The sequence below is a fragment of the Mastacembelus armatus genome, chromosome 8 (assembly GCF_900324485.2).
Source record: "Mastacembelus armatus chromosome 8, fMasArm1.2, whole genome shotgun sequence".
NCBI lineage: Eukaryota > Metazoa > Chordata > Actinopteri > Synbranchiformes > Mastacembelidae > Mastacembelus > Mastacembelus armatus.
The window spans coordinates 10,538,420-10,564,226 of NC_046640.1; the positions used below are offsets into that span (position 1 = coordinate 10,538,420).

The following is a 25,807-nucleotide window of genomic DNA, read 5'->3' on the forward strand; positions in this document are numbered from 1 at the left end:
ATTAACTCATACATTGGGCCTAATTCAGTACTCTTGACATGTACACTGTATGTTCCATCAGCTAAACTTGCCTTTAAAAATCTACTTGTGGTTGAATAAAATGAGATTCAAATAAGAAGTGCACCTTGTTATCAGGGAATTGTTATAAACAGACACAGGCAGGGTTTCAGGTGATGGCTTTATTCCTGCTGGTGGTAATAGCTTTATAGGCACAGATGCCTGCGCAGATCAACACATACAAACACACTCTCAATATATAGTGATGCATTTCTTGTACATCTGTTGAAATACCTGCTGATAACAGATTACTCTAATTTTGTTTACTCAGACTATAATGTAACATTTCATACTCACACTAGTATAATTGTTATTCCAGAGCAAACAGTAACTTGGATGACATTTGTAAATATTGCTATTAAAGTAGCTAATTGCTCACATAAAGGCCTGTTTCACTCCTGACCCACTTTAACACTTAAGGACATTTATTGTCATATTTCCTCCATCTTTAAAGTGATGGTCTTTATTTCTAAGTCACTTTGTAATAAGACAAACAATGTATTAACTTTATTTCTTCATTCTAACACTGACAGGTCCTTCTCTTGTTCAATCAAAACGAGAGAAGCTGGACTGAGGCACATGCAGGCTGAACGACAGACATTTATAGTTGGTTTTTTTTTTTTTTTTTTTTTTTTTTTTTTACAGACTGGACAAATCTTTTTATTGCCTTGAACATTGATTTCATTGATTATTTTTCCTGAGAATATTACTAGAAGTTTTAACTGGCCCCTTAATTTAAAAAAGGGCCGCGTGTGGCCCTTTACTCTGCCACCAGCTTCCTCAGCCGCTGCACCACATCCTCCCCGCTCACCCACGGCACCGTGACCGCCTTGAACTCGCCGGGCATGGCTTCATGGGTCTCCGTGATCAGACGGTGCATGGGGAAGTCTCGCCGCGGAAAAGCCACGTCCCGGGGCCCGAGGGAGAGCGCCGGGCAGAAGTCGTTGGCCCCGTCCCCCACGTAGAAGACCCTCTGATAGGGGCGGCCCCGCTCTTGCGTCCTGCGGGCCACATAGTCCCTGACGATAACTTGCTTGCACATGTTGTTGGGGCACCGCGGACAGTCGTGCGAGTGGAAAGGCCTCAACACCAGCCGCCCGTCCTTGTTGAAGGTGGCCGGGTTGGCGAAGATCCGGTGGAAGAGCTGGCGTGCCCCGGTGCGCCGGAGCCAGGACTCGATGAAGAAAGTGTTGGCGTCGGACACCAGCACCACCTCAAAGTCCTGCGGGGGCCGTGTGCGGAGGAACTGGAAGAGGGTGAGCATGCCGGGGGTGGCCGGTAACTTCTCCATGATGCTTCGTATATCGCTCTCGGTGACGCCCTGCTCCGCCAGGTAGGCCAGGACGCGCTGCATGTACTCGTTGTAGCGACCGGACTGGTAGGTGTCCTTCAGCCAGTCCGGAAGGTACTGACCCGGGGCGGCCTGCACCACCATGTCATCGCTTGTTTCATCAACAATGGTCTCATCAAAGTCAAAGAAGATGAGGAAGCGCTTGTCAGAGGAGATGTGAGCTGAATGGGATGCCATGTTCTCCGAACGCCGGGGTCTGTGCGGTTCCTCCTCGCCTGGGGGATGAGGTGGGACATAACAGCAATTGAAGATTGAATCCCCCATGATTGACTATGTCACACCTCTTATCGTTGCCAAGGGGCATCAAATCTCAGCTCCTGCTCTCCAGCATCCAGGCAGGCCACGGTAAGGCTGAGGCTTTCTGGGAAACATTAAGTCATAAATAGATGAGGACGGGGTGGGATGGAAAAGAAAACCAAACAGAGGTTGAAGATAAGAAGCAGATATGAGAAATGAAACAAACTAAACCTATGATATAGGATAGACATAAGCGGAGCAGCCAACCAGCAGCCTTTTCACCCCAGAGGAGGCAGCATCCTCCAGCTGATGGCTTCCTGAAGAAAAGTGAAGGCCTTTCTATAAAGGTAAGTGTGAAGAAGAAGGGCAGCAGGAGAGAAGGGGTGAAATGTTATATTATCACGATCTGAATTAATGGTCAAACTTAATCCTTACATGCCTCTGCAAGCAAGCACACAAGGCATGAATCAGCTGTTATAATTTCACCAAATCATCACGTGAAGCCCCGTGCCCGAGAACGTGCGTGTTGCTGCCTGCATACCCTTGATTGTCGCTGATGTCAGTGGATGTCCGATGGCGTCATGTGTTTCCCTGATCCGACCAGGCGCACTGGAGCTGCACAGGTACTTTTCCCTGTGTGGGGTAAAACACGATGAATGCAGGTTGGCACGGGGACGCACTGATTGACAGCATCGTGCTTTTTAAATCACGTGACTTTAGAAATCCACATACCAAGGTCACTTTGGGAGCCCTTAGAATAACTTTATAATAACTAGATTAATCGTAACCACGACGTAGGTCACTAAGTCTGACGATTATTCAGGAATTCAACTGGAGATAATAAAAAAAAAAAAAAAGGAAAACACTGATATTATCTGTAATATAACTGTTGGTTGTCTACTGCACTTTGGCTTATTGTCAGATCTGAGCACAGTTTAGAGATAAATATCACAGATTGTCTATGGGAAAATATTTGGTTTAGCTGAAAGCCTTATCTACCTGCTGCAAAATCAACCTGCTCTCATAACAGCATCAACAACACAGGCAGAGTGAAAGTAGAGTTTGGCTAAAAAAGCCTAAATCTGTTACCGGTGCTGTGTTCGATCCCCGGTGTCGATCAGGTCCGATCCGGTCCCACAAAGAGCAGAGACAGAGCTCCGCCGGTTGGCCGGTGAGAAGTGCACTTTTATGTGAACGTCAAATCCACCGGAGCCGAGTGGACGTGACCGCGCCTACAAGTCCGCCCATTTAATAGCAGCCTACTGAGCGCGTTCACGATACTTTCAAGAGAAGAGGTGGAGATGGAGTATTGTGGGCGGAAAGAGAAGGAAGAAGAAAAAAAAGACAGGACAAGGTCAAATCTGAAACTTTTGTGTTTTAGATGGTGTTTGGACCCTGATGTCTCGGGAAAAACAAAGCGCATGCGTTGAAGAGATTTCAATCAGTGTACAAATCATTTCAAACACACATTTTCTTTGCTCTTTTTTCTTTATGTCCCATGACTGGAGTCTTGGGCTACCATTACATCTCAACAGATTCTTAACATTTAGCTCATGTCAATGTCATGTTTGTGAATGCCTGCCCACCTTGCTGCAAATTAAATTTACCTGCAGGAACAAATAAAAGTGAAGTGAATGAAAGTGGAGCTCAAGAAAGATGATCTGGCTTTAGGTCAGTGTGACAGTAAGAACAGTACAAAGACATTCATTCTGCTGTGAAACTGTTGAACTCTATTGCAACCTGGAGATGAACTATCACATTTGAGAGGGTGACTTGAATAAAATTAATAACAGTCTACAAGGGATTTTTTTTTTTTTGGGACACTCTTTCCCATTGATTTAAATGAGAAAAAAAGTGCATCCAAACTTTCATCTGGTGTGCAGCTACACTACACTGATGTTTCCATTTATCGTCAGCAATGAAACATTAGCATCGCAGCAAGAGAGTTTATGTTGACTGCTTGTTTCTCCACAAGACAGTCTAGATAAAACACTGCAAATTCACTGTGATTAATGAAGCGCACGGGAACTTTCAGAACAGCGTGTTGGAAAACGCAGGGTGAGACCCTCCTCTCCTTATCTGCCCGCTGACAGACGCAGCGTCTTCCCTCCCCCTACACCACAAGGCGTAATGACTAACAGCTGGGGTGGCTGACTATTTTCAAACCCAAATGGGAATGGAGATGTACAGACAGTGTGTTATTATCTCCTCTGCTTGTGAAGTGAGCCTCAGTACCTGACCACCCACTCACCATCAGTGAGTCACTCACACTTTTCTCTGTTACCTTACAGGATAATGTGACTCATTCGTGAGCCACTTAAAACCACCTATGGTGATATAGGGCACACGGCATTTTAGGAGGTATTTGGGAGACACTAAATGTCTTAATGTGCTCTTAAAAGATACACACTCTGTTAATGGATTAATAAAACTGGTTGAGCTGGAACAACTTATAACAGAAAAGGACGTATGTGTCATTTGTAAAGACATTTGCAGCACATCCTGTTTTCGCTCTTGGGTTGACATGTAATTGAAATAAACTTAGTGATGCTTCCCTACATATGCATTTGCTTATCTAATGGTGTAAAAAAGCTGCCAAACCTGTACTGTCATGTGTAGCCAGCAGACATTGTTTGGTTACAGGAGTTATGCCAAGAACCCAATGATCTTATGATAGAGTAATTACACTCAAGCAAATTAGGTATGAAGTTGCAACAGTCGGTTGGATTTTGAGCTTTCCATCAAAGCTTATTGCAAGAGTTCCCTGAAACTAACCCAGCAGCAGGAACATGTGCTGCACAATCCTTATTTGCTAAATTTAACATTTCAATACCCGGCTCCTGTTTCCAGTAAACCAACAGCGTTTGAAGGTAAAGAGAGGCACACAGGTATAGGTGCACAAAAATCATGGCTACTTGTTTTTACTTCTCAAAGTTAGCAGTCAGTTAAATGTACATTATCAAAAAGGCCCAACCTTTTCACTTCTGCTTAATCTCAAGATAACATACAAAAAAAAAAAAAAAAAAAAAAAAAGACAAACCAGGACATTATAAAGCTGCACATTTTGTACCAGATACAATAATAAAATACACAATGCTACATTAAGTGGTTAAAAATACAAAGGGGAAAAGTATATTGATTTTTTTTAAAACATCTTTAAAGAATATACAATGTTATTTTCTTAACTAGCCAAGAATTTTAGTAGAAAGTGCATTCTATATAACAAAGAAAGGAGGAGGAGAATCATTCGGCAAACTGAAAGCTCAACCGGGACATGTCAGGGAGAAAAACTCCATGAACAAACATAACAGAATGTGTTTCAGCCATAGCTTGGAGGGGTTAGTGTAAAGTCGCCAACGCAGGACGAACATCATTTTAACTTTGAGCGCAGGTCTACATTGGAGCGAATGGGTATTTCCTTTTAGTACTCCAAAATTAAATTTAAGCGCATATCAAAAGAAACGTTCTTCGTGTGCTGTGGTACCCTCCACACTACCCGCCTCCACCTGAGATTCTCCTCCTTTCCTTGCCTAAAAACATCAACTCAAAGTAATCACCTCCGGCCTTTCCCATGCAGCCACAACTGCACTCTGTTCCACAATGCATTGTCAGTCCCTCCCCTCCCTGCGCCTCACCCACGCAGCAGTAAAGTGCAGAGAATACACACAAATGAAAAGGCTTTAAAAATAAAACAAGACAATGATCCATACTGCAAAATGAATGAAGCACAGCAGTGAACCCGAGGGGACAGAATGGTAAGTAAATAATGCAGCGGTATTAAGACCCACAGAAATGGCAGGATAATTGCAGGTCTCATCAAAAAAGGGACGTCCCAAACTGCCGAGCTTAACCACTTCAGCGTGAATACCATTTTAGCGGTTGAAAGAGGATCATTTGAAATTTACTGCCATCTCAAGTATCCCCAAATATGCATATATTGGGGCACACTATGTAAAAGAAGCTTTTGGTACAAGAGCACTGGGGATGAATATGACAGACTGGTAGAGACTAATTCATGCACACATACACACTCGATCACACACACACGAAGCTCAAAGTTCCTCCTTAACACACTGTCAGACTGGGTGAAGCTGTAATCACGCAACGCAATCTCATGCCAATCACTTCTGCTCCTCTTAAAGAAAAAAAAAAAAAAAAAAATATTCACACGGCTACGACATTAATAAATGTAATGTCTTGCGCTGACTTGATCACATGTATGCTTATGTTCGCAACAATTCCAAGTATTAGAAATTGTATGACCACTGCCTCCTGACATTTCCTATCCTGTGCCAACAGTATATACACACTACAGAACCATTCTTAGCTTAAAACTGAGCAAATTATCAGAGAACATTTAAAAGAAAAAAAAAAACAAAAAACCAATGAATGACTCGTCAGTCATCATTCTGTGTAGGCAACATTCAACAGGTTTGCCTGTGTAGATCATATTATGTCAGTATGATCAAAGTCAAAAACTCTTACAAGAATGCCCCACACCAAACCGTGGAATACAGGCTGAGAGGAATATGCATAATTTTCTGTTAAGAACTGATGAAGAAGGTCCCAGTTGTGTATACTATGTGTGTTAAATGAGCTTTAACATGGTAACCCGTATCATTTCAACAGCAGCGAAGGGAGGTGGGGTAAATCCTGATGGGGCAATGTGTCTGGCCCCTCACAGTGGCAGTATTTGACAGTCATCTGTTATCTAAAACATCTGTTGACCAACAGTACTGAAAGCTGAGGTTGCACTGAAAATCAGTAAATCAGTGACCATACGGTCTTTGTTTTGTGTGTGCTTGAGTAAGTGTGAGGGTGCACATGCCTAGGGCATATCCTGCATAACTTAAGTTTCTTGCTCAGAAAATATTTTGTTAAGCCTCATATCTGTTGTAAAAAAAAGCCAGGTTGGCAAGACATGTTTTGTATGACACAATACATTGCTTTGTAATATTACACTTCTGAAAATCAAATAAACGCAAAATTAAGAAATATTTTATGTACTGGAATGGAAAGCACCATTTAACAATGATATGAATCTCAGACTTTGTCTAGATTCAACTAACCATTTACAAAAACTTTTCCCAATGTCCTTTACAAAAACTCCTGCTCCCCTTCTTACTGTCTCCTATGGCACTGCTGCTGCCCCCTGACACAAAGCCTCAGCCGTAGGACAGAAAAAGGTTCAGGTAGAACCAAGTACAACATTCATGAAATATTTTTTGTGGGGCCCAAGGCTCTGCAGAACAATTTGAAGAAGGCTTCAGTATTGCTATGGGAAAAACCTGCACAGAAAGCAAATGTCCTGGCTAATGTGCAACCATATGTCCACTTGACATGAAGAGGAAAGTCCAATGATTCAGATACTGTAATGATCCATGAAGCCCAGGTAATACATACATCAATATCCATCAGCAGCTTTTGATGAAAAGGAGACACTGTACACCCGGTAACATACAGATTACCCAGAACTGATTTTTTTGTATATTTCCTGTTCGAAAAAAAAAAAAAAAAAAAAAAATTCTAGGAGCTTGTAAAATATCTGTCAGGTGACCAGGGTTTTCAAGTAGGGGTCTTATTTAAATAATGTGTGCACTAGGGGTGTATCAGTGAATCTTTCACACAGACATGTGTGTCTAGGTTTAACTTGACTTCTTTAAATCTCTTTGAGAGAATCACCCTATTATTAGGGGCACTGCAAATAGGGGAGACTGAGGCAGGAATATAAAGAGAGGAGGAACAAGGCGCGGTTTGGTGTGGGCCTATGGAGCTGAACTCAGTTCAGTGGTGCTGTGGAGCTCCCGGACCCTTGTCGGGGTTGGGCATGTGATGCAGGTAGCTGCTGTCTTCATGCCCACAGTGGTTTAGGGGCTCACTCTTGAAAAGGGCGGGAGGGGGGGGCAGGTGGGAGACAGGGGGGACAGCCAGGTGGTGGGGGGGGTGAGAGGGAGCATGTTGGGGTGTGTTTGAGAGGTGTTGCTGGGTTGTTGGGGGGTGGGAATGATGGTGAGAGGAGGTTGAGTGGAGCTGTACATGGGAGAATGTGTGTCCCACAGGGCCTCGTGGAGGCATTGGCCCTCCTGTTGGGCTAAGGCCCAGGGAAGCTGAGGTGGTGGCCGGGTTGGCAGCTGAGGAGCCAGGGCCTGGGGTGGAGGAAGAGGAGGAAAAGGTGTTGGCAAAGATGCGGACAGGCACAGGTGGGCCGCTGGTCTGCAGAACCACAGGGCTGGTGACCCGGAAACATTTCTCTTTGTGTGCTTTGAGCATGTTGGAGAAGCGGAAGCGCTGGCCACAGACCTCACAGGGATAGGGTTTCTCTCCCGTGTGGGTGCGGCGGTGGCGTTTCATATTAGGCCGGCTGGTGAAGCTCTTCCCACAGATCTCACAAATGAAAGGCTTCTCTCCTGTACAGATTCAGAAAGTATGGGACAAATGTGTGAGACAGACTCTGGTAACAGTTAACAAAAACTTCCACCATTTCGCATAAAAGGCACCAAGCTGGCATGTGGGTCAGTGTTGATCCTCTTCTATTCCACCATAAGAGGTAGAAAACTGGCCCAACTGGGAAGAGGAAGTTAATTAGGGGTGTAGGGATGTGATTTCTGTGACGCCACAATAAACAGAATCTCAGACCATAATCATTAATGTCATGTCCTAACTGCAGGAGCTCATCCCTTTTCTGTTCATCCACCATTGCAGCTTTGAAAGCAACAAAGTGTCCAGTATGCTTTGTATTTCTACCTTGCGGTATATGTCACGCTGGAGGTCATGTTAAGTGTTAAGTCATGCCTCTAATACTGTGATGCCAGTATCTGTGTAAAAAGAAGACAGGGGCAGCATTATCCTGGCATTTTTTATAGTTCAGTGTAAACAGGTAAACCCCCCATGGAGAAGGGCCAGTTTAACACCAATTTAATTCTGTCAAAAATGGCTTACAGAGAAAATGTTGCATCAGAGTCAAGTCTTTTGCTGTGAAATATGATAGCCTCAAGATTTTAAATAATTAAATTAAATCTCTCCAAATGACAGTTAAATTCTCTCCATTTTTTCTTCAATCATTTGTCTCCTCAGAGATTAGCAGTTAAAAATGCTAATAGGTTGCCATCTTGAATTGAGGGTCTTTACTGTCAACCCACCCACTCTACAGGAAGCCATTACCATTCACACTCTGAGGCGAAATGTGAAAGCGAACAGCAGCAGCTCAGTTGTAATGCCGCTCTCTTAACCTCCCTCCACGGAGCAACTGAATGTGCCTGCAAACACCCACACAGTCATCTATTAACAGGCTGCTGAAGGGCTCTCTAAATACCTTATTCTGGCATGTTATGTGCAAAGCTCCCCCAAACTAACTGAAAAGCAAAAGAAGATTGCTAATGTGCTAGTCTTGTGTAACATTACACTGCCATGGAAGAAATCCTGAAAAATCTCTGTACAGCAAACCAAACTTGCTTTTTTAACGTGCGTGCTGACTATTACAGGGCATGACTGGGTGTGTCTCCTCCTGCAGGAGACTAGTGTGATTGTAATGTAGTGTAATTACACGTCACAAATAGAACCGTGGGGGCCAACGAAGAGCCGGGTGTCCACCCACGACAAGCATGGGTGGAGAAAAACAAGATGTACAGGCTTCACTGCTCAATTTGGTCTTTGGAATAGCAACGTCGCTGGGAGAGAAAATCCAAGGGATGTAATAAAACATGTGTCTGGGTAGTCATTATAAGCCACAATATATGCAAGGTTCTTCTTTGAAGTAAAACACCCCTCTCATTACAACAACTGGGCGAAGTCTCCTTGCTCTTACCACTATAATGTTCATCTTGGCGATATCCCATGTCTGTCCTTTTTTTAGGCAGTGCATGGAAGCTGGCAGGCAGACCTTACCCAAGAACACAGCTATTTGGTAACGTTCTCGTCTCTTAACATTTTTGAATTGCAGAATAAAATAAAATACAAACAATTACAAAAGAAAAATTTGTTACAAAAAGCTCTATATATCTTTTTCATGTAATGGACAGGCTCTTTCCAAAATTTCTAATTTTAGCTAATATAAAATCACATTAAAAACACAAATTACTGCAATTTCTTTAATGCCACTAATTAATCCCACTCCTTTTTAGGTTGGTTAGAAAGTGGACCTCATTAAAAAAAAAAAAAAAAAAAAAAAAAAAAAAAAAAAAAAAAATTAAACAACAGTACTAGAACTTCTATTCCCAAGTACAAATATTTAAATTTAAACTAGTGACCAGTAGTTTGTTAAAGTCTGATTTAATCCTACATAGAAGCTATATCACTTATACCCATAAACTACAGTCTCTCATACTGAACTGCTTTTGGCAGGAACTAAATTTAGCCCTTGTTTCTTTCTGTAGCTTCATTGGTGAAGCTTCTGTAAAGACTTCCAGGTTCACAAAAAAGCTTCTGCAGTCAAAATGGCTTTAAAAGAAGCAAATACATGATCAAAAATAGCAATAAAAGCCAAAGAAATGTTACAATTGGTCTATATAATTGTACAAGATGACTTGACAACTGAATTTCTATTTTCTCACCTGTGTGTGTTTTCATGTGCTCATCAAAATACTGTTTCATGTTGAAGTCTTTGCCACACCACTGGCACATGAACTGCTTGTGTCCAATGTGAATGCTCATGTGGGAGCGCAACTGGTACTTGTACTGGAATCGCTCGTCACAGTTCTGCATCAGAGAGAACAGATTCATTCAAATAACATTGACACACTAGGTCAACATGCAGGCAAGTATAAAAAAAAAAAAACTAAAAAAAAAAAAACAGACTAAATTTAAAATCCATATATTCTTTTCTTGTTTGGTACTTGCTGACTTGATGAAAATGGTTATAAAAAGTCAGAATTATTAAAGCATGGAAGACAATAGGGCCCTGTTTAACTTGAGCATTCAAAAACTTAATTACAAGTTACGTGTTCTTGTTTACAGTTGTATATACAGTGATCAGCTATAACATTATGACCAGTGACAGGTACAGTGAATAACATTGATTGTCTCATTACAGTGGCACCTGTCTGTGTGGGGTATATTCAGCAGCAAATGAACATCAAGTCTTCTAAGTTGATGTGTTTGAAGCACAAAAAAAAAAAAAACGGGTAAGCGTGAGAATCTGAGTGACTTTGACAAGGATCAAATTGTGACAGTGAGAGCATCTCCCAAACTGTAGGGTGTTCCTGGTCTGCAGTGGTTAGTACCAACCAAAAGTTGTCTAAGGAAAGACAAACATTTAACCGGCAACAGTGTCATTGACGCCCGAGGCTCACTGATGACAGGGTTGACCTTCTGTAGATTAAAGTTTTAAACTTCATTCATCCTTTAAAAGATTCAACTTTGAATCTAAAATACTGTACATTGCTCTCTATGAAGAGAAACATTCAGCAGCTACAGTGGCGAAATCACAACTGGAGTAAGGAGGCTGCCGAATTTGTCTAAAAAAATATTTCTAACTCATCGTCATGACCACGGTTTTCCACTCCTTTTCCTGGCAGACACATTCGTGCTCTTCCTGACTGCATAACTATGGAAGCAAGCAAGAGCCACAGAAGATGAACAGTGACACAAGTGCCAACCAACTGCTGCACTGACTCCTCTGTACACATTATTAGGTAAATAGCTTTTAATTGTCAACTATGAATGGTTAATAAAGTGCATTCAGAATGAGAGAATGTTCCTCCAGGATTATGGTGCTACATCATAATGCAAAACTGCACAACACAACTTAACATGTCTAATAATTAGGTGACCACAATATTATGGCTGATTGGTGTATACTGGCAGGTAACCAAGGTACATAGACAACTCTACATACACAGAACAAACCAGGCTAGGTTTGAAAATGTAGTGTCATAGAAAACACTTCAATGACATGATTTCATTTTCGCAGGCATTAACTAGTGGATTTTACCATTTTGCAGATGAGGGAGTCCAGGCCAAAATAATTATATACATGGTGAAAAGGAGCCATTTATTTTCTTATTCATCTATATTTGCATAATGTTTAAGAAATTAGGGTCCTGCACCAGGCCAACAACAGCAGGTTATTTGGGTGCATGTGACCAAACTTATGTTTTTATGAGGTGTTCTTGGTCAGGTCTTTTCCTGAAGCAAGGTATTTATAATGTCAATGGTACCACCTGAAAAATATTTGTGAACAAAATATCCAGCAGAGTCCATATGGCACTACAGAGTAAGACCTCTGGAGAGAATGACCTATGCATAATATACACTGTTAATGAGATTGTAATCACATATTACAGTGTAGGTGACATCAAACATAATTAGATGTGCTTCTCACATACACACATGGTACACACACGCTTCCTGTGGTAAGCCCATTGAAGTGGTTGAACATTAAAAGGCCTCGGGTGTGAATAAAGCACCCCATCTGTTAACTTCCTCTAAAATTAATGAGTCAGGAAATGGATAAAATTATCAACAGTTAATAACTCTGTTGAGCAAAATTTATTTTGGAAATCTTAATGCATAATGTAAAAAAAAAAAAAAAAAAGCATCCATGAGAGCGGTGGGGTAAAAGCTCCAAACACTGAACAGTTCTTCTGCATTTAAATTATATTCCAGCTAAATGGTGAACACTGTGTATGCATGGTGTGCTAATATTTGACATGGTACGATTTTAGCTTTAGCACTGTATAATCCACATGACATAACAGTGCAATGAATGTTTAAAACACTGGAGGATGGTTCCCCCCTCTGAAATACATCAACCAAATGTAACCAACTGTTTGGGGTTGGGCAAAAACCACATGGCACAGATGTGTGTGTCTCTGCTCAAACTAATGGCTGAAAACTACCTTAAGGCTCCTTTTGAGGAATACAAGGGGAAATTCATTAAGACACTCAAGACAACCAATTGCTATTTAAGCACTAAGCTCAAGAATAAACACACTATAAAGGAGAAGCACAAAGGACATTCAGCTCTAAAACATTTCCTATAGGGCAACTGTAATACTCTTCAACCTTAACATGTCATTCTGGATGCACTTGTGTTACATTTTGATGCCCATTTGGAACCGCATTAGATCTCGATCTCATTAGATTAGTATCATCGTGTCTAGATAGGACAACAGTGTGTGCACCTTACCTCACATCGGAAGGGTTTCTCTCCTGAATGCTGAAGTGAGTGAACTTTTAAAGACATGCTGCGTTTAAATGACTTCCCACATGTCTCACAGGTGAATGGCATGTCCTTAGTGTGAGCTGGGTGTCGGGGAAAGGTTGGATGGAAGAGAGGAAGGAGAACAGTTCTAAGATAACTGTGTATACTTGATCTGGTCATATCTAGTTTTCAGTCACAAAAACACCATAGAAATATCTAATATCAGATATAAAGAAGTACAAGTGTGGAAAAAAGGCCCCAACTTACCAACCATATGTTTACGGACATGAGCCATAGTGTAGAACTTCTTCTCACAGATTTCACATGAGAACTTCTTTTCTGCATAGCCGTGCACAATCTTAATGTGCTCATGCAGTGACCAAAGCTTCTTAAAAGACTTATTACAGGAGACACACTGAAAAACATATCAAACAAACAACTTTCAGATATCATGGCCAGCAAAAACCTGAAGTTCATTAGGTGGTTTCAATTTGCTAAACTTGTTTCATTATGCTCCAGCTCCCTCTGCTGGGATAAAATCAGCAATGATTTAACCTGTTAAAACCTCATTGGAAAACCTGTGATGCCAGTCAACGGAAAAAACACAGATTCTCGTTGGGAAAGAAATGAAGCAAAATATGTGGACTTCAGAGTTAATATGGCTTTCCGTTTGATGCTTGATTATATTATATGAACTGCAATATTAATGTGAGGTATTTAAACTGATTGGACCTTTACATTATTTATATGAGACTGAACAGTGGATTTAATTTTTAACACTAACCCACAGAAATTTCAAACTTCAATTTCAATGTGAACTGTATTAAAAAAAACAACAAAATCGATTTAGATTCATGTGTATCTGGAAACTTAGTGTTTAACTTCTTGTTCAAATTCCATTTGTGACTCAGTCTGGGCTACTACACAACATTAACACTGTTTTTGTTTTGAAGCCATTCCCATATCCTTTTGGGTTTAGCTTTAGGGTTGTTGTCTTGTTAGGAATTAAGGCCTTGCACATAGCACCCTATACTCACCACCACCAATATGCAAGACAACAGCACAGCGGTTAATACGATTGAAAAAAGTTCAGCTGTGGTCAAGATCAAAGCGATATCTTCGAATTTATTTTTGAATGTCCCACATGCCTCCTAGCAAATAATGGCCAAGATATCATGTGACCCCCCTCAAACACTCACTCTCTTTTACACTTTCATAAAACTGCTGAAAGGAAACAGTCGTCTGCACATCATCTAAAATCTTAGTCACGAAAGCTGCGATAGATCCTGTCAGTTTCACTAGAACTTTTTCCACACAGACATTCAGCTTATGAATCTGCCTATACAGGGCAGATTTACACATTTGCCCATGATATAATTTAACATTTATTCGTACCCAATTTTAAAAATACCCTGGCTGTTCTCTGAGAGGAACATCCTTTTTTATATCCTGGATTGGCTCTTTTCTGATTTGTTTTACTATGATTCTTTGTTTTCATCATATAACCACAAATTGGTAACAGTGTCTATGTTGGAACTGCACATTAATGACACTGACACACTACTGAAGTTACACCTAAATAGAAAGCACAGAGTATTGGCTCCTGGGCAGGAAGTGTATTCATCAATGAATGTTATTTTCACCTTAATTATTTGAAAATGTGTGCCCTCACATTCTCACTTGTAACCTCATTTTAACAGGTTTGAAAGATGGGACAAGTTCATAATTTCCTGTACACGCTAAATAAAGAGGAGCCAAATTAAACTACCCAAAACATATGATACGTACAGTTTATGAACCAACTATAGCAGAAATTACAACGGGTATGTTTCAAATCTGTGTGGGCAATAAACAAACAAACAAATAAATAAATAATCCACTTGAGCATCAGGTTAATGCATGAAAGCACCCAGTGAAGCTAAAAATACATTTGTGCCATGGCAGGTGCTAAATTTATGAAAACATCTTAGTGTAGCACTTTGCAAATAAAACCCTCCACCAGTCAGTCATTTGCAAGAGTAAATACAGAGATAGGGTATGGAGAGTTTTGCTTTACCTGGATGTTCTTCTCACAGTCAGTCTGCTGGTGTAAGGCCAGCTCACTCTCCAGGACAAACTTTTTGCCACACTTGTCACAAATCTGCATTCGCCTGTGTGTGACATTCATGTGCTTCTCCAGGTACCAGCGTGTGTTGAACACCCGAGGGCACTTTTCACACGCAAGCATCTCCTTCTCTTCCATCTCTACCTTTCCTCCAGTCATCGTGGTGGTGGAACTGGCAGACGATGGGGCAGACCTAGCAGATCTGCGCTTGCTTATTGTTGGCTCCATGCGCTTCCGTCGCCCCCTGGTGGTCATTCCAGCAGTGGCAGCGCTCAGAGCTGTTCTGAGGCTTTTCCTCCGCGGCTGGTTGGAAGCTGCCATGCTACTAGCACCCCGACGGGCCCTCTTTGACCTTGTTCTTCGACTTTCGAGCTCATCTTCATCATCATCCTCCTCCTCCTCTTCTTCTTCTTCTTCTTCATCTGGGCTGTCTTCCTCCTCCTCTTCCTCATCCTCTTCCTCCTCCTCATCTTCATCGCTGCCAGCTCTCTCCGAGTCATCGGCTGAGATTCCAGTTTTGTTGTCACCCTTTGATACATGAAGCGTCTGGTTGTTCAGATTAACCTCAACAATGATCTGCTCACGCTTGAATCCCTCCTGCTCACCATCCTCATCCTCACCATCGTCTTCCTCATCTTCGTCGTCATCTTCAGTTTCATCAGAGGTGCCATCATTGCCAGCCTGGGACCCCTGCGTTCCCACCTCCTGCCCCGATCCTCCCTCTCTGAAATACTGCTGATGCTGTTGTGGCGCCACATGTTGGGTGGGCAACGGACCAATGTTCTGATCACTCATGGATGTCTTGGCTGCCATTTTATTGTCCACTAGCACAGAATAAGGCTTACCACCAACCTCCCTCTTATAAAGCTTGCCTGTTAGGTCCAGATCTGGGTTAGGGGAGTGAAAATAGGATTGGGACACTGGAGCCCTGCGTCCTTCCTCCTGTGACATCCCGCCGAGGCTAGGGACTGAAACCTCGTCCTTGAGGCTCTGGCAGGATTTCATGAAGAGGGTGAGGGAATGGGGGGATGGAGTTGGTGGGAGAACAACAAAATTGAAAAAAGTTACTGCTATGGTGCTTTGTGCCCTGACTAGCCTACTCTACAAGGAGTGGCAGGGGACACCACACCAACCCCCCACCCTCCTTCTACTGAGGAGACAGGAAGGAGGGGATGAGGTGAAAAACAGTCAACCTGATTCAAAGAGAGCATCCATGCTGTCCAAGTTAGGAAATGCAATTGGAAAGACATACAATCTTCAGCTTTTGTTTCATATGATTAAAAATCAGACCAAAAAATTAAATGGCTCAGTGTCTTTGATGGCGAACATTTGAGGATAAAGTCGTCTGAAGTTATTATGTGAGATGTAGGTTCCAGTTTCAATTTCTCTGAAAGCCCTGCAGGGTGCCAGTGTCTTCAAACTGCAGATCAGGTAAAGAAGAGCTGAGTGCCAGACAGGGGACTGCTGTGAGGACTTCTGTGTTTTTCTTTAAGAGTCTTTTACAGTGCATTACCTATGAAAAACAAAGAAGAAACGGAGAGAACCAGAGTGAGATTAAAAAATAGCTTATCTTCCGCTATCTCGTGTCACTAGAGTGGCTGTGAACTGAAACTACAGCCATATTGTCAGCTTGTTAACAGTGAGCGCCACACTAGCCCACAAATGTTTCAGTGTTGTGTGCAGGAGATGAAACCACAGCCATCACAAATGAATGTGAGTAGATTCAATTTCAAAAACTGAGCAGTCTAAATATTTCAAGACCACAACTGAAACACCACACTATGAAATACAACACAGAAGATTTTCTGTCTGGGGTGGCACGCTATTATATAAACAACAGATTTTTTTTTTTTTTTTTTAAAACATAAGCCTTAGCAGGTAATGCTTTAAAAGCTTGTTTGATAGCTCAGTATCAGTTGGAATGGACTATATGTAATCAGGCATATGATCACAGTACACCATCTGAATCCTCAACAATAAATAAACAAATGTGGAAGTGAAAAGCTCACTCGACCATAGATGTGTGTCACACCTTTTCAGTGTAAGGTCTGTACAATAAACGGAAACGATCTTAAACAAACCCACAACAGCTTGACTAAAACACAGATTAAACAAGATTTAAAGTTTAAAGTCAAGTTTTAAATATCACACATCAGTATGCACACACCTTCCATTGACTGTTGGAGAGCATAGTGTAACCACAGCTCAGAGAAATTGTACTGCAAATACAACCACAGGAAACTGTATCTCAACCTTTCATTGAAGCCTAAGCCCTGCACCATTTGGAACCCCCAGTAACTGTAAAATGGTGTTTATACAGCCTACCCACGAAAGAGACTAAATTAAAGGAAATAAAACAATTTTTCTTACTATTGGTGCTAAAATTTTTTTCGCTTGTAATGTCTGTCTGTCTGTCACTCTTGTTCCTGACCTTTGGGTACTTCTGTGCCGGGGGTGTCTCTGGCTGACAGTTGGCTGACCTCGAAAAACCTTGCATACTACTTGCCATAATGAGTATGCACTAGGGTGGTTTGTTCACTAGAAAACCTCCCTGAGCAACTAACGTTTCCTTTCTTGGAGACGGCAAACATCCTCTCTTCTGTGTCTTCACAAACATCTTACGCTTTATTTCTTTTAACAGTTGAGGCGGCACTGTCTACAAAACAAACAAACAAATAAATAAATAAATAAATAACACAAAGGCATAGAGAGACTTTCACAAACACCCGTCACCTGACCTATGAAAGCTACATTGATCTAATCTTCAATTTACATTCATGCTTAACATGAAGCGTATGTGAGAGGGTCAGATAAAGGATAAAGATGAGCACAGAGCTGTGCAAACATGAAAACTAATTATTTTGACAACGATCACAATAATTATCACAATTAGTAGTTTTTCATTCTGCCACAAAAAAAAAGCATTGTAATTTGTTTAATGTCAGCAGTGTTTGCCAAAAAAATATTGTTTTCAGTGTGGGGTGTTTTAGTCCTTACTGCTACTTTATTATTGCGAGTTCAATTTTAACTCTACTTCCAAAGTGAACAGAACCCGTACCTGCTTGAAATAATGTGCAATAAAAGCAAAATAATTTCAAATGACGTCTAATTTTTGAACCTAAAAATAGACTAGTAACAGTATTTACTAGTTTTCAACTTTGCTCTTTGAAGACTTTTAAAGATGCTCTGTGCAACTCAATACTCAGTTTTACTCTAAAGTGCTGATTAAACTAAATGTCATTTCACTGGCTTGGTAAATCTACTTTTCTTTTCCTCCTGTCACTTCATCTCAGTAGACTTATGAAAAGCAGGCAGGTCTGCTAGATTTCCATTAAAGCTAAACATGTATCTATACATCTGATCTATCTATTTCACAAACACAAAATGATATATAAATTTTGACACATACAAGACACACCTTTCTTCCCGTACATGCTCAATCAGATCCTTTCTGAGAATTGGAAAGGAGCTCTGAGAGCATTAAGACCACAAGGGGAGGGCAAGCTCTGCACTGACAGACCAACTCACATGGCTGTCTTAGACACAAAGCCTCATAGATTATCGTCTGGATGACAGAGGAATATAAATTGCATGAGAAGCCAGCCAGAACCTGACAAAACATGCAAAAAGGTGATTCCAAGTTTGTTTTTTTTAAAAAACATGTATATGTTTAAAATAAATGTTTACAGGCTTGAAAGAATATACAAATAGCTAACTTACTTTTCCACTCATAATATAAAACTAATTCAAAGTGCTAAATTGCTGCAGAAAAGTGTCAAAAACACATATATGCAAATAAACACAGTGAGGGTATGTAGTTGAGCGAAATTCTTCTACTTGGTTATCATCATCATTGATGAGTCATTTCAGAGTTTCACTCGCAGCGAAATAATTCAACCCTTTGATGTGGGAATCAAGTAGAGTGCAGATTCTCAATATCACTGGTAATTAGTCAATATAATCACCTTGTCAGACTGGTAGATCAAACCCACTGCAACAACAGCCAGTTGTGACTCCCTTTTTGGTTTGGACATATTTCAAAGATGGACTTTGATGCAAAAAAGAAAAAAGTGCACCAATGAATGTCCCTATGACAGCCCCAGCTAATCTTCAGCTCAGCAAAAGCCGCCTGGAAATCAAAGTTTAACAATTACAAATTTACAGCCTTCTCAATCATGCTTCACAGACATGAGAAACCAAAACTCATTTCATATAGGGTAAGCCACAAAGCCAGTCATAAACCGGATAGATGCTACTGTGGCTTAAGATTTGAATGACACAGGATGGGAGTGTTACTGCAAAGGCACCATAAACATTTTAAAACTGAAAAGCACTAAACGGTGCAAGTGTTTGCAAGTGCTTCACTGAACTGTGACAGTAAAGCAGTCAAAATATGTCACGTTTACATCTTATTATGCAGCAGTGCTCCTCAAATCCATGCTCCCCTCTCTAGTCTAGACTTTAATGAGCTTTCCCTTTTGCAGCTTGTAGCAGAGTGAGGGTTCACATTCCTCACTCTGTCCAAACTCATAAGACCTTCACCAGCTCACTGTGTGGTGCACTGCAGGGGTGCTTCATGTTTCTATAGGTATTTGGCCCTGATGTCCATAATCAGGTCATAAAGCAATACCTAGTCTGTATAATTCACCTGAGGTAACATCAAGTGGGGGAGTAATATCCCAGCCCCAACCACCCTGTTTCAGTAAGTTTCTGTATTATCATCAGAAACACACCATCAAGCCTGACAGGAGTCTATTGACGTGTATTAGTGGGATATTTCTATTCTAATCATGGAAAGAAAACATGGGAACATTCAAAATATCTTATAATACCTGATTCAGATCACGGAGAAACAGTGAAACAGCAGTGAAATGCAAAGGGGAGGATCGGCACCAACATGTCTACTAATTCTTGCAAACGATGTTACAAAGTGCGAAGACAACACCAGTCATAGATTTGAGAAGTCTGACTAAAAAAAAAAACGGCCCAGCAGCTACTTTCTGCTTTTAGTGCGCTGCATTTTTCAGAAAGCTATATCTTCATCTACAAGACTTAGAGCTGACGCTGGATTGTGTGTGAAGACAAGACGCGTTTAAAACATAAAAGCAGTAGCACTCTGCAGGCCTGCCCAACTTAGGCTACTTAGCTAGCTAGCAATCCTCCATAGGTACTAACCTGCATACACATGACAAGCTAACTTGGCTACATTAGCTCAAGGTGCAGCCACTGGATATTTTAGTGCACTTAAGTTTACTCGACCCGGAGAACAATCATACTACCTTGCGGAAGACACACCATGTGAAGGTACAGGCTGTCATGCATGTGCTAACAGAGAGAGGACTTTCACTTTTTTAACCCCAAACGGCCCAGACTGGGGCTAGTTAGCTTCGAGCTAGCATTAACGTCAGATATTTAGCATCAACATTACACTTCATTTCGATGCTGCTCTGTAAGGGGAAACTCTTGACAGCTGTCGATGCGAAATGAAGAGCAAAACAAAAAGCCGATGGCATGCGTTATTTTCGGCGTATCTTTCTTGTGGTGCAAGACGAAAAGCACCGCTTTCCTAACAAAACCCAGACTGTTGTACTGACAAACCCACTCTCAACTCGACACTGTCACAAAGTCACTGCTAGCCCCGCTCACGGACACTTCCCTCCGTACCTTCGGCCACCGGCTCCCGGTGACCTGTGTGTGCTTTTCCCGGCAGCTGCCATGCCTGTCATACGCGTATGTGCAAACAATTGAGTTATAGAGCAATATTTGGTTGTCGGTTTGCTGGCTTACCTTCGTCGAGAGCGACCTCCTTCTTGCGCTCGTGCAATCAGAGTTGCACAGATTCAGGGTTGCACGCGCACTTCTATCGCTCGCCCTCCCTCTACTTTCGCGGATTTGCATTTAGGAAGAGCAAAGCCTTTGCTGTACTTGTGCAAAACGCGAGGGATGGTTTACTGCTGTGCTTTTTGCGGGCTGCGGAGCTACCTGCGCACCGGCGTCCTCAGCCCCGCTACGTGGCCCTGCCAAGCTCTCGCGCGTACCACCGTCGTCCCGCGCTCATCTCAGGCATTCAGGCCGCTGTCTGGGCAGGCGCGCGACAGCGTGTCTGGGTCTCTGCTCCAACCCAGACAGGGCACGGCGCGCGCACACGCCGAGCTGCAGTCCTTGATTGATGAAATAATCATGAATAGACTCTGAGGACCGATTATCCTCTCAAAGGAACAGCCTACAACCCTAATTCATTTATTCTATTTTTACCAACAGGTCTCACTTTTATGGGCTTGACGTTGTTTGTATGGAGCTTTTACACGTTTCCAACCTGTTTTAAACGATTCTTGACAGGGCTGACAGGTATTTACGAACAATATAAACCCCCATCCATGTCCAATCATTTGCAATCAGACTGTCATCCAAAGCTGAATGGCAGACAGGGCAAAGTGCAAAACGGCCTCAAAATCACCCATGTTATTTGCATATTGTTTGGGTCCAACTAATTTAATTAAGGTAGAGCTACAGCTTGATATATGTTTTTAAATAAATTTGTTATATCAAATCTCTTACATGTTTTGTGTCAACACATTAGAACATTAGCTTAGGAGAACTGCCAAGCCTGCAACCACCAATTATTTTTATTACCCATAAAGCTGATATTACACGTATTTTTTAATATGATTGATTTCTCAAGAGTATGGAAGCAAATACTCATAGCCTGATTGCCAGAAAACATAATTTGATTTGTTTTCTAACCAATCAAAAATGAAAAAAGTTTTAGAATACTAGCAAATATTCCATTTTGGTAGCCAGTACCAATGAATTTCTGCTCCAAATGTTTTGCATCAAAAATCTTTGACCCAACAAAGGCCCCCTCATGGAATATACTGCACTGTGTAGCTTTCTTTTAGCCTTCGAATCCAATGAATCAAAGACAGATATGTTTGGTGAGAGTACTTCCATTTTCAAAAATATATATTTTACATTTTTTGTACTTTACCTCTTTAGGAAGTCCTTTAAGTACAAAACACAGTGCCTTAAATGTAGTAATCTTAAAGACATTTTCTTCTAAATGTAATGTTAAACTATAGCATGACTTTTAACTTAATGAGAAAATATTTGAAAAATAATTTCTTCCTATCGTCCAATCTTTTTCAGAGAGGTCACTACAAAACTTGAATTTTCACCGTGTCAAACCAACCAATGACAGACATACTCATTTCTGAAACACAGAGCAGATGTTAAGAAAGCAGCAATGAACAGGGCAGCCGACTGCTTCTCTGCTACTTTATCAAAAAAAAGAGGATGGTAATGAAGCACCCTCCTGTGGTGATAGTTAGGATTACATTTAACAGGAAATATATAATTGGCAGAAATCTTGAACAAGTGCCTGCACAAACATGCAGAAGAGCAACTTTATTAAGTTGAGCCATTTCTCAAAAATGAGGCTTGTACTTTCTCCACACAAACTAAAGACACCTGTAAAGAATGAAGGATCATTCTCTACTATCTGTCCATATCTGATTTGGGGTGACAATATTATTCATGAAACATTTTTTCTATAATACCTCTAGCAAATCAAAACACAAAACTTATCTCAAACGAGTAAACCATTACTGATTCAATTATATCTTAAAGACTGAATCCAACAAGCCTTTCGTTAAAGATTTGAATAAAGGCAGCTCCACCATTGGATGAAACTTTCCAGCAGAAGCACAGCAGATTAATGGCCTTTATCATACAATTACTTATCTTATAAAAGGAATCATACGGTTTTGCCTTGATGTAAAAATCACTGTTGCTTTCCACATGTGCAGTGCTCTGAATCTGAAACAATGTAGCAAAGACAAATTTTTAACAGAATTTACTGCATTGTCAATTCTTTTCAAAACGAAGTACTACATTTATATATATATATAGGTTACCACACATTTAGTGATTAACCCCTCTGTTTCCTTACACATGGGTGGACTTCATGAATATATCCATCTCAAAACTCTCACTTTGTCTCCCACCATGGTGCTATTAGCAGAGCCCAGTCCAGAGTTGGTTAGAGAAAGAGTGGGAGGAATGTATCTGAAGCTGGGGAAGTCCTTTATTAAATCCTCCAACCACCCCTTCAATGGCCCATGTAACGGCTGGTGACTGCAAGTGTGGGGTGGACAAGGGGTGACTTGCTATCACTGGGGCAACTGGAGCAGTGTGCCTTGACCTGAGGGCAGGTAAGTGACATTGCGGGAGCGGGAGAGCTGGAAAGCGATATCCTCAGCTGCCTCCAGCTTACGTAGCTCTACTAGACCATCACCTGCTTCCATTAGGGAGTTGGCAATAAGCAAGGCAGCCTGAGAATCTCCCTCTGCGGAAATAATGGCAGCCTGCTTCTGTTGCTCTGCCTAGAAGAATCAAAAGAAGAATTACCATGATTCAACCTTTCAATCTTGTTCCAACAGAGACAACAGTTTTTAAATATACAAACACTCTAAGGATGACAGGGATGTTCTGTATGTAAAAGACATTACCTTTTCTACAACGAAACGGGCCCGCTCAGCCTCCTGCTGGGCCACCTGCTTCATCTCAACAGCCTCTGTGAATTCCTTGCCAAAGGTCAAGTGTGTCTAAAAGGACACAACACAATTGTTTCTCCATGTTAAAATCCAACCAACTGATAACACATACAGCACGTCACTGCAAACATGGACATCATTTGTCCTCGGTTTCATACCAGCGAAACATCATCCAAGATGAGACCGAAGGTGGAGGCTCTTTCTGTAAGGTCCTCACTGACCTGGCGAGACACAAGCTCTCTCTGGGTAATGAGCTCACCAGCATCAAACCGAGCCTATGAGAAAAAGACACAAACAGTAGCTTACAAGCCTGTTTATCTACTCATTCATATTTTTTTGTTCCTTCTTGCAATGAATACTCACCACTACAGCTTTCAAGACCTCTGTGGTGATGGATGGAAGCACCCTCTCATCATAGTCCTCACCAATACTAGTGAAGATACGTGGCAGCTGGCTTGTCACCGGCCGGAATAGGATACGCAATGTAATGTTCACATTCTGCAGATCTGTGAGGAGTAATTCAAATTCATATTGTTTATATTTGCCTATACTGAAAACCTTTTTCAGAAACTAAATCCCTTCTTAAATCCTTAATTTAACATTTGCACAGTCTGTAGATAAAACACATGGCATTGTCACATTAGGACATCAGTCAATTTCTTTCTTCTCCTTGTTAAAAGGAGAAGCTTAGCTGTATCCTTACCTCCTATACAGAACAGTGATTTAATAAACACATAACATGTATAAGTAAAAGAGGAGAATAGCAGGGCAACAGCTGAAATACCTTTGCTGCCTGTGATGACAGGCACGTTGCGTGGACGGGAACGGCAATCAAAGATAATAGGTTTCTGAACCCAGGGAATGAGGAAGTGGGTCCCTTCACCAACAACGGCATCTTGGACTCCTCTGAACCGGTCAAATATCACAGCCCGGTGTCCTGCATCAACTGTGGAAAAAAGGACAGTTTGTCTCTCTGTCCAAAGGTTTGCATATACTGTATAGACTTTCTATACTTTAGAGTTTGATGGATATCAAATACGTTGGAAAGGGCAGAGGACAGTGTTTTCCTCACCTGCACACCCCTTCATATTTCATAATATAATAAAACTACAAAGGATTTGCTGATCTTTCACTAATTTCAACACGACTCAAACGACTGATTAACAGACTAATCGTTGCAGCTCATGGTATGTGTTACCTGTCCAGGTAACCAGCACTCACCATTGAACAGGGCAGAGTTCACAACACCACCACCGATGGCGAGAGCCAACCCCAGCTTCCCAAGAGACTCAAACAGCTTAGCCATGACTGCAACCTACAGACAATGACAAGGAGACAAGTGTCCGAAGCCGTCAGCACAGATCACCAATATCCCTCCTAGACGGCGTGAGCCATTTAGGCGTGGGTGATGGTCTTTGGTAGGACACGTTAAATCCCTCTTTCCAATGTCAGTGGGCTTTGGCCTTGGGCTGAGTGATGCCAAGGCTGTGGCTGCTAGCTCACTAGTTAGCATTAGCTCACCAGCTAACGGTGAAGCCAGCCAGCTAGCAAGTGAAGCTGACTAAACCGAGCACTGTAGACTTTCCAACATGCTGAATAACGACACTACGTATAAATAAATACATTTAAATGGTTAGAAAATGTGTATCAGTCAAATTGCAGATGCCTGTACACGATACCTCTCGCTGCAAAATGGTTACTCGTGTGCGCCGTCCACTACAGTCGTGAAAAAACGTTACATATGGACGTGAAATATTAAACACCCGCTAAAAACTGTTTTTTTCACTACACTGACATTTAAATATAAAACGAAGTATATTAATGACACGAACACAACGCTATGTCAAAACTCACCTCAGTTTTACCCAGAAATCCGTGACCTCCACCAGACACGACGTTCAACACATGAAACGTGTGCTCCACTGCGCCTGCGCACTGACTGAAGCAACGTAGCCTCTGATTGGACAAAAGAACAGGTCTCTTCTTCTACGGTGTCTGATGCTGTTCAATATGAAGATGCATTACTGCCCCCTACAGCTTTTCTGAAATTGTGTCTGTCCTTGTCTTGTATATCACCATCAAATATCAGCGAGTGAAAGAACTATATCTCTTCCTAAAATCAGCAATGCAACATGTGGTAATACTCTTCCAGATAAAAATCATGCATTGAAAACATTAAATAATAGTAAACAGAAGTACAGAAATATTAAAACATAAACTATACTAGCTACTACTAGGTACTAATAAATAAATAAATGTAATGAAGTAAAGAGTGCAATATTTCTCTCTGAAATCTAGTAGGATAAATATAAGATAAAATAAATGTTAAACGTTAAAATAAATGTACCTCGAAAAATAGAGACAGC

At 41.4% G+C, this 25,807-nt stretch overlaps 3 protein-coding genes across 9 annotated transcripts; all 3 read right to left on the reverse strand.

The window, feature by feature from the left end:
- Window positions 1–159: 159 nt before the first annotated feature.
- phospho1 (phosphoethanolamine/phosphocholine phosphatase 1) lies at window positions 160–2,873 on the reverse strand. Of its 6 annotated transcripts, none has more exons than XM_026326273.2 (4): window positions 2,735–2,873; window positions 2,187–2,278; window positions 1,877–1,984; window positions 160–1,769 (listed from the first exon to the last, which is right to left on the reverse strand). In XM_026326273.2, the coding sequence occupies exon 4, from the start codon at window positions 1,670–1,672 to the stop codon at window positions 818–820; it is 855 nt and encodes a 284-aa protein (XP_026182058.1). In that variant the 5' UTR covers window positions 1,673–1,769; window positions 1,877–1,984; window positions 2,187–2,278; window positions 2,735–2,873; the 3' UTR covers window positions 160–817. The 6 variants fall into 6 exon arrangements, with proteins under 6 accessions (XP_026182058.1, XP_026182059.1, XP_026182061.1 ...); XM_026326274.2 differs by lacking the exon at window positions 2,735–2,873 and adding an exon at window positions 2,378–2,706; XM_026326276.2 differs by lacking the exon at window positions 1,877–1,984 and having other exon boundaries at window positions 160–1,623.
- A 1,503-nt stretch (window positions 2,874–4,376) lies between these two features.
- Window positions 4,377–20,905, reverse strand: znf652 (zinc finger protein 652). 2 transcript variants are annotated; one of them, XM_026325124.1, is made up of 6 exons: window positions 20,677–20,905; window positions 14,842–16,402; window positions 13,053–13,200; window positions 12,771–12,886; window positions 10,195–10,339; window positions 4,377–8,052 (listed from the first exon to the last, which is right to left on the reverse strand). In XM_026325124.1, the coding sequence occupies exons 2-6, from the start codon at window positions 15,892–15,894 to the stop codon at window positions 7,430–7,432; spliced, it is 2,085 nt and encodes a 694-aa protein (XP_026180909.1). In that variant the 5' UTR covers window positions 15,895–16,402; window positions 20,677–20,905; the 3' UTR covers window positions 4,377–7,429. The 2 variants fall into 2 exon arrangements, with proteins under 2 accessions (XP_026180909.1, XP_026180910.1); XM_026325125.1 differs by lacking the exon at window positions 20,677–20,905 and adding an exon at window positions 18,855–18,977.
- Window positions 20,906–22,150: 1,245 nt separating this feature from the next.
- On the reverse strand, window positions 22,151–25,412 carry phb (prohibitin). Its single transcript, XM_026325128.1, has 7 exons — window positions 25,296–25,412; window positions 24,663–24,756; window positions 24,226–24,387; window positions 23,805–23,947; window positions 23,600–23,716; window positions 23,397–23,492; window positions 22,151–23,270 (listed from the first exon to the last, which is right to left on the reverse strand). Exons 2-7 carry the CDS (start codon window positions 24,745–24,747, stop codon window positions 23,058–23,060), a joined length of 816 nt encoding a protein of 271 aa, XP_026180913.1. The 5' UTR covers window positions 24,748–24,756; window positions 25,296–25,412; the 3' UTR covers window positions 22,151–23,057.
- Window positions 25,413–25,807: the final 395 nt, after the last annotated feature.